Consider the following 9,213-nt stretch of genomic DNA (forward strand, 5'->3'; position numbering starts at 1 on the left):
GAGTTCCCCTCTTGAAAGCACAGAGGCAGAAAGGGATCTTGGAGTCATCATTGACTCCAAGATGAACATGAGCTGCCAATGCCAGACCGTAGCCAGTAAGGCCAGCCATACCTTGTCATGCATCCAAAGATGCATCTCAAGCCGGTCCAGAGAGGTGATACTCCCCCTCTATGCGACTTTGGTCAGGCTGCAGTTGGACTACTGCATCCAGTGCTGGGTGCTGCACTTCAAAAGGGATGTGACCAGCCTGGAGAGGTTCAGAGGAGGGCCACCCACTTGGTGAGAGGGCAGCAGGACAGGCCCTACGAGGAGAGACTGAGGGAGCTGAACCTGTTCAGCCTCAGCAAGGGAAGCTGAGGAGGGACCTGGTGGCTGCCTACAAACTCATCAGGGGAGATCAACAGCAAATAGGTAGAGCCCTATTCTCCCCAGCACCACCTGGGGTGACAAGGAACAATGGTCATAAGCTAATGGAGAATAGGTTTAGGTTAGAGATCAGAAGGTAATATGTTACAGTTAGGGTGGCCAAAATCTGGAACCAACTTCCCAGGTAAGTGGCCCTCGCCCCTACCTTGGGCAAATTCAAGAGGAGGTTGGATGATCACCTGTCTGGGGTCTTGTGAACCCAGCATTCATTCCTGCCTGTGGCAGGGGGTCAGGCTAGATGATCTGTTCAGGTCCCTCCTGACCCTAGCTACTGTGAAACTTGAGGTATAGTTTCCCCCAACCCCCTGGACCTATCTCCTTGAAACTTGGCAGGTTTTGTGGCCTCAGCAGGGGCTAGCTAGCATGCCTGCAGTTTTGACCTCACTGTGGCTTAACACATGCATGTGACATGAGTTTTGCTTTCAAGACTTTGGGGTGCAGTTTCTCCGAACCCCCTGCACATCTCCTTGAAACTTGGTAGGCTTCATGCCCTTAGAAGGGGCTACCATTCCTGCAAGCTTCATCCAAATCAGGCCAGAAATGGCAAAGTTATAGGCTGGTTCGACCTTCCCGGTTATAGCCTATGGGCAAAAAAACATCAAAATGGAGAAACATTTCGACTTGCCTTGTTTTGTTTCGAGGCTGTTTTGATGATATCTGTTTCATTTCGATTTTGCTGTTTTGACTTCAAAACGAGTCAAAACAGCGTCGAAACAAAACTGGCAGCAAAATTTCGCACAGCCCTAATGCTCTCCTCTCCATTTAAAGAGAATAAAATGTATGTTTGCCCATTCTTTCATTTCTTAAGATGGATATAAGCATTCATTTTGCCAATTGTTTACCTTCAAATAGACATCAAGTCAGTTGGCAACTTGCACAATGTAGTAGTTAGTATTTTTTGCATTTTGGTGTATAAGATGCATATGGAAGCTTAACATTTTGTCTTTTCTTTATTTTTTTTTTTGTTAACCTCTTTAAAAAAAAAAAAGTATTGTGTAGTCAAAAATGGTTCAGAATGCTACTATCTGGCATGAAGAGATTAGTCTTTTCAGGTAGCTCAACATCCTCATAGCATATTAGAAGGAGTCTACATCTTTAGAACAGGGCTGTCCAGCTTCTCAGAAGCAGGGGGCCACATGCTGTGAATTGTACCAGTGCGGGGCTGCATGCAGCATAGTCCGCACCAGTACAAGCCAGTAGCAACCTGCATGGGCCTCCCCACAGTGCATCACACATGCTGGCATTCCAGCCTCACCATTGGGTCCCTGGCTATGGGCTCCCCTTTTGCGCTGTGCTGCATGAGCACCCCAGGCTGCCTCCTGGGGGAGGGTGGGGGGAGGCAGGAAGTGGAAGCCAAAGTAGGGATGGGGAGCCCAGAGCCCCTGGCTGCTGCTGTAGCCAGAACAACGGGGTGAGTTCCGGTTGGGTAGGAGTATAAGTACCACAAATTCATCCCTTGGGTGCTTCATGCAGTCCGCAGGCCACCAGTCAGACAGCTGTTTTAGAACAAGAAACTGCTGAAATTGTTATATAGGAGCTACCAGTTATAACATGTTTCTGTTTCAGTTCAGGGCTAAAAATAGTAGTTATGTCCAGAGATGACCCTAGTAGGGTACAGGGCCTGGGGCAAATCAGCCTGTGCAGGGCCCAGAGGCGAAGAAGCCGGTGGTGGGCAGGGAGTGGCGGCGAGCGGCCAGATGTGAAGTCAGCAGCAGCACAGAGTCACCAGCACTAGGTGGGCCCTACAAAAGGGGCCGTGGCTTCTCCACTCAGCTCCACGGGGCCCCTAAAAGCGCAAGGCCCGGGGCATTCACCCTGATATGCCTTGTGCCCCCCCCCCCCCCCCCCCCCCCCCCCCCCCCCCCCCCCCCCCCCCCCCGGGGGGGTGGGGAATGGCCGGGGTTGTGTCTCAGAATTGCAGTTTTCTGTCCTTTTAGGATTTAATTGACTTACTCTTACTACATATCTAAAATCTTGCTTAAACAGAAATAAGAAGGAAAAAAAGAGAGAAAAAGAAAGAGATTCAAATAATGAAAGAAAAGAGAGAGAGCGATCTACATCCAAGAAAAAGAGCAGCAAAGAGAAGGAAAGCCGGGAGAGATCTGAGAAAACTACCACTACACTAAAGGTAAGTAGCTGGGACTGAGTGGTGAACAAGAACGTGGAGCAGTAGAGTTAGATATTTGACTTCCTTCAGTATTTGTCATTTTTGGATACTTGGGTATAGTTCTTCCCAGCAGTAGATAGTACATCCTTTCTTTCAGCGTTTCTCAATCTGTGGGTTGCAACTCAAAAGTGGGTCGCAAAGAATAGATTAAATGGTCATGAACAATCATGTAAAAACATGCAAAATTACAAATTTTCTGTTTTAAAGGAGAAAAATGGGGGGAACTGTGGGTTTCCCCTTGCAGGTTTGAAGAGTTCTAGCCTGCAAGGGGCTGCTTGTGGCTGGGGGGAGCAGAAGGAGGGTGGTCAGGCAGGGGACATTACATGCATGTGCACATGGCAGCCAGGCAGTGTGGAGAGGAGCTCCTGCAGCTCCCTTTCATTGTCTATGGGTGGGGACCCGCCTCCAGATTTGTGCACCCACAGCAAGTACAGGGCTGCAGCCTGGCTGGACTAGTATGGGCAGGATCTGCCTCCACAGCCCACTGGGAAGGATTAGGCATGGGAGGGCAAAGCAGGGTGGTGAGACTCGTTGCGCCAGCCATGCTGCCAGCAGTTTGAAGAGTAATGAATGTGAGGGGCTGCGCTGCCCTCACCTCCTCCTGCTAGCTGTCTATTTACTGGGCTGCAGCTCTAGCCCGCTGCCATGGCCCAGCTGCTGCTGCCACTCCCCTCCAGCTGTGGTTCTACCCCAGAGGGGAAGCGGGGTGGCTGACAGAGTGGGTGGCCTGAAGGGAGCAGTGGCAGGGCTGTGGTGATGGGGCTGGTGCCGGGGTCCTGGCGGTGGCAGTGGCATCAAGGAGTCTTGCTGCCCTGATTCTCCCTCCTGTGCCGGGTCCTGCCTGCTGGTGGTGGCTCCCTAGGATGCAGCCCTATTCCTGTTGTGGGTGTACAGATCTGGGTGGGGGGCACGTGCTGTTCCCTACCCCACATGCTGGGTGGGTTGGGAGGCTGTGGGTTGGGAGCAAGGGGCACCAGCAGGGCCAGAGGGCTGTTTTCTACTTAAATGATTTACTGGGATGGAATTGGCTATCAGTGTTTACCAGGTGGGTCCTGGTACAGAAAAGGCTGAGAACCACTGCTTTAGTTGGCTTCAAGAACACTCGATAGTCTTCCTATATGTACCTCACCAAGTCCGCAGGAATGTGGGTGGGTGAGTGAGGGAGATGCAGAGTCTGGAGTGAAGAAAAAAGAGTGAGGAATAGGCTGCCCAGGAGACAGATTGTGTAGCCAACGAGCAAAATACAGGAGCAGCTCAGCTAGGGAACTCCGCGTCTGTCATGCACTTAGATTCTACAGTTCTGTCTCTGGCTGTCCAGGGTCATGGGCTGTTGAGAACAAGGCTGGAGGAACAGGCTCAAGAAGTGGGTCTGGGAACAGGTTATGGGGCTTTTCTTCACACAGAGTAAAAGATGTTTTGATTAGAGTTTGATTTTCAAAAACTGCCAGTCTTGAAGAGTTGAACTGGTTGTAATGATGTCTGGTTAGCTAAATGGGATATTATCCGATTACATTTTATAATGGATTTAGTTTTAATTATACACACTGCAGTACCTGTTTTATCCAGGAAGTGTTGTAAAAATGTGGTGTTTCAACAAAAAATTACTTGGGATAAGTGACTAATAATTGGGTGAACAGAGTTTAATCCTATTTTAATTGGAATATGCAGTGAAATCTTTAGAATTACTATTGAAGCCTCCACAATGCTTAAAGAAAATATTGTTCTTTTTTTTCCTTTTTGCTTAAGTGTATACACCACAGTATAATATTTTAAGATAGCTGGTAATTTTGGGGGCCTCAGCTGCTTTTGACACTTTGGCCAAATTACTCAGCCTTTTAAAATTGAGTCTTCATATGTTGTTTCAAGCTAAGCATCTAGAAACTGAAGCAGCCTGAATTGCAAGTCAGCCTTAGACATCTTGGCCTGCAATGCCAAAGAATATTGTTTTTGTAAAAATATAACTTCAGTATTCTTGGTAGGATAAAGGTCGCCCTAAAGAGGACCAGAATTCTGAGACTGACAAGGAAGTTGACAAAGATGCACAAAGGACAGATGAAGTCAAGCTGCAGCAAAATGGGAACTGTCAGCCAAACGAAGAAAACCTCTCTTTTAAAATAGAAGAAGTTTGAGCTAAGAATAGACCTCTCATTTAACTGTGGATTGAAATCCAAAGCTTTTTATTTCCCTGAAAGAGGAAGAAAACTTCAAAGCAATCAACTGACCACGTTGATAGTACAAGTAGCTCTTCCAACTCTTGTGATAGCTTTGTTGTCTTGCTGTAAAGCAAGAAAGAGCATGGACAAGTAGTAAGTACCATGGTAAGGCCATCAGAACTATTCATCCATGAGAAACCATGCATTTCCATGATGGCTGTATTTATTTGTAAAATGATTTACGTTAACTTTTGCCAAGAGCTGTTACAAAAGGAAGTGAAAATTGAAAGATGTAAACCTGTACTATCCAGAGAAGCTGAAGATCTACATTGGAGGCTGTTGGAATACTGTTAGTTGATAAATTTTGTATTGGTTTACCTTGTGGTTTGTTTTGTTTTTTTTTTGTTTTTTTTTTTTAAACAAAACTTCAACGTGTACTGTTTGATAATGTGCTTGGAAATGGTGCATAAGTATACACACCTTCCCTTGTTGTACATGATAACTATGAAAGAAAGGGTTTTTAAACATAATAGTTTTACAGTTTGTTAAATACTCACTGACTAGTAAGTTTTCATTTGCTCACTGCTTGAGATTTTCAGTTTTCTTATTTGGTCTTCTTTTTTTATTTGTATCCCTAAAATGAATATTTCTTTTAATTGTAATTGAAAATTGCATGCTACTGTTCTGTACCTAGAAGGTACACTACCTACCATGTTATAGATAATAGTTTAGCATACTGAGGGGTTTTTTTGTTTCTTCCAAAGGTGAGCACATTTGTATGGTAATATCAAAACTTCTAGTTTTGTTTTAAACCATCTGTTCAGCTGAAAATGGTACAGGTGCCATTATGAAAATAAACTTTTTTTTCAAAGTAGGATATGGGAGCACAAGCAGAAGCTTTAGTGCCTTCTTAAAATGTGGTATACTATTTTCTAGAAATGTATTTGTGCTATTACTCCTTTTTATTTAAATCTTACATGATCTTGATTTTGCTGTTTTACCATCACTACCCCAGTGGACAAGAATATAAATAGTTTGTCAGAACAGTTATATTTGGTTCGCTTGATACAAGATTGAAGCTCCTTTTTAAAGAAAAGACTTATAGGTGAACTCAAAAGCTCAGTTTGGGGACCACAATACTATATAGGATAAAAGCTGAATGCCAAGCATTCTCTAATCTCACCTAAATCAGAGGGAGCCTGTTAAACACTTTTTCTACATTTGGATGGCCTTAATCATTACCTCTCATTTACCTTCTCTAATGCTGGTTGTGTGATCTAAAAGGAATCATACATAAAAGTTTTTTTGAAAATGAAAGTAGTTTGAAAAGAGCAGTAGTCTAATTCACATGAGAGTTACATGGTAGAAATTCTTTTGCATTTTTGGACATAGTCTTTGGGGAGGGAACATGTAAGTTAAGAGAATGACACAGCAACTATTTTGTCAAGTAAAACGTAACTTGTGCTCTCTGAACTAATTTAATCACTGTAAGATTTCTTAAAGTGATACCTTTAGAACTTGCTTATACTAAAATCAAGTAGACTTATTTTTAATACAACTTAATACAATCAAATGACTTAATTGCCTTACCTCATGGGAAGAGTTATTTCTATCAATATAAAAACTGAGTAGCATATTAGTTCCTTGCTTTCAATTTGATTTTCCTTGATGCAGTCATAGAAACCTCAACATTGTATGGGGAATGAAAACTTGCCCTCTCTATAAGGTAAACCCAGTTTTGATTGTGAAGCTGCTTAATCAACTCTTTGTTTTTGTTAGGATTTAAAGTTTCTTGCCACTGTGTGCATTTTAAGACTATAGAAGATGCTTTACCATGTAAAGTATAAACAGTCATTTTTGTGATGATTAAGCCACATGCAGTTGGCTGGTAAACAGCTTATTCTGATAAAAGAATGACAAATCTGTATGCTATGGAAAGACTGTGAAGGATTGTGTCTTGCAACAACAACTGTCTTATTTATGATGTGTAAGTAGCATAGAGCAAAGAGATCATTTGTTTGTATACTTGTTATCTTTGGTACCATTTCACTAATAAAATTGAGTATTTTAGAGGGAAGTTTTTGTTTATACATACTTTTTAGTTGATTACTCATCTGCTTTTTCATAGGAGGTTCCTTTGATTTGAAAAGTACATGCTCGTTACAATAACTTGAAAGTTGTTTTTTTTAAAGTTCCTTGCAATAATTCATTTCCCCAAAATGTTCATGTTTCAGTTGATGACATTTTTTCATTCCTGTTTTTCATTGATATTCTGAAATTGCACAGCTTTATTCTGTGACAGTTAAAAATTCAGAAAAAAATCAATTATCGTTGTGTAAAAAAAAAAATGCCTTTGAAAATTCACAGCAGAAGACTGGCTGTTTTCTGGGTTAATCTGAGCACACATGTAATTCCATAGTTCAGCACATTCTCTTGTACTGTGTGTGTTTTAATAGGGTTTTTTTCCTCTGAGAAAAACATTTTTAAAATGCTGTTTTCTAAAAAACCCAGTTTTTTTTATCTGTTTATTAAATGCTTTTTCTCATTTTTATTTTCAGTTTTCTGTAGTGTAGTTTTTATAATTTGTGATTTCATTTTTTTCCTCCCCAAAAGCCCCTATCATGGTACTAAACTCCTCTTAGGTTTCTGCCATTGCAATGGGTAAATTTTAGTTTTAAGACTTGTGCATAGAAATGCAGTTCCTGTCCTGTCCCTAAGAATTGTATATGGCAACATGTTTCACCTCCATTGGAATTTAATTCTTTCTTTATAGCCAGGTCACATTGTCATTTTTATTATTGATCGTCATAAACTAGCTGAAATTTGAGTGAAGTGACTATTTTCAAGAACAATATAGTTAACAGTTAACTGCATTTAACATTTTAAATTCAATTTCATCTGAACAAACATTTACCTTCGTTTAAAGTGTTGTTGAATTACAGGTAACCACTTTGAAAAGTGACAATAAAATGGCACCCTTTTACTGAGCAAATCTGAATGTGTATCTAGAGTCATATCTTTGTACATTAGTGACTGAAATTTATTTTCATAGCCTTATTTATACAAGACTGATCCAGCTAAGAGAACCCTGAATTTTGTTTCTCTTTATCACCCATCAACAAAAGTGTTTTTTATAAGTTCCAATTAGAAGGCTAGTCTACTACATCTTTTGTAAATCATTAGGGTTACACAGGTGTCATGAGGTATGGGGGGAAGAAAGGAACCCAGCTTGCTTTTCACATTTGAACACTTGAAGAAAAAAAAAATTTCAGCTGCAAACTAAAAACATTTGATGTGGTAAGACAGTGAAGTCTATGCCGAAGAAGTGAAGACCAAGGCTGTCCAACTTGCAGCCTTACAGGATACGAGCCAGATGCCACTATCACAATTTATTTGATATCTCGTCCCGTCTACAGAAATTTATGTGCAGTGTTTTGTAGTAGTTTAAAACTGTTAAACTGTACTTTGTGTCTCGGCAGGAAAAAATAAGTTCATCTTTGGAACAAATTGCTTGATCTCTCTAAAATGTCCTCTTTTTTCCCACTCAGGTATATTATAATTAAAAGCAGATATATCCTGTGGGTGGACAGGACCCTTCTGTTTGGGTTTTAGAAGTGAAATTGTTCTGTGTGTGTTTGTTTTTTCTTGAGTTTGTAAAGAAATATAACTATGGATAAACTATTTTTTTTTTATTTTACTCGTCTCTAATTACAAAAATTACTTAATTATTTTGACACTTGTAGACATTAAAACTCAACTGTAGCATTAAAACTCAGGACCCATTTTTTAAGAATAGTCTGTTTTGAACAGTGGACTTGCAAATCTGGACAGATCTTGGGCATGGCTCACAGTATGGTGATTCTCCCAACTTCAGTATATTTTAATGATTTCAGTGAATTCGTAACAAAAATAAGTGATGAATCGGGGCTAAGATTGCAGAACTAGTCTTGTATTTCTTACTCTGGGAAAAATCAATTTGTAATCAGCAAGCCTTTATTTAAAAAGTTTAGTTTTTCTTTGCAAAGTATGGAGTACAGACGGATAAAATTCATAGATATTCTTGTTTTACAGTCACCATCTAAGTAAGCCTTAATGTTTTTGGTTAATATATAAGTGAAAACAGATGAAAGTGATCATGTATGTTTATTCTTTTATGTTGATGTGGGCCACGATTCCCGGATGGTCCTTGGGAAACGGCCGCAGTTGCGTGTCGAGTGGGGCACCGGGTGGTGATACCAACCCAGACACGCTCGGGGATGCCAAGTGCCGGAGGGAGATAAACACCACAGACAATAAGGTGTGAAATAAAGTTTGGTATTTACTTACAGAACTGTCGACACAACTTGAAGGGTGATATAACTTGGAGGCGATGAACTATATACAGCAACGAGGGACAAGCGGTGGGTGGCGGGTGAAGACCGCAGTACACAAGTACGATGTCTGGTTGGGACAAAGTACAGGGCGTTC

At 41.4% G+C, this 9,213-nt stretch overlaps 1 protein-coding gene across 2 annotated transcripts in view; it reads left to right on the plus strand.

Annotated features, from left to right (window-relative positions):
* The window catches only part of LOC102371078 (splicing regulatory glutamine/lysine-rich protein 1), a 48,922-nt gene extending 41,167 nt beyond the window's left edge, over positions 1–7,755 (plus strand). Inside the window, exons 11-12 of one of the 2 annotated variants that reach the window (XM_025215589.1) lie at positions 2,413–2,554; positions 4,460–4,594. In XM_025215589.1, the coding sequence (XP_025071374.1) occupies positions 2,413–2,554; positions 4,460–4,471 (154 nt within the window). In that variant the 3' untranslated portion in view covers positions 4,472–4,594. Of the gene's footprint in view, positions 1–2,412; positions 2,555–4,459 lie in introns of both variants that reach the window. The other variant, XM_025215588.1, reaches the window with a different exon arrangement.
* The last annotated feature ends 1,458 nt before the right edge of the window (positions 7,756–9,213 follow it).

This window comes from Alligator sinensis, unplaced genomic scaffold, assembly GCF_000455745.1.
Source record: "Alligator sinensis unplaced genomic scaffold, ASM45574v1 scaffold1510_1, whole genome shotgun sequence".
Lineage (NCBI taxonomy): Eukaryota > Metazoa > Chordata > Crocodylia > Alligatoridae > Alligator > Alligator sinensis.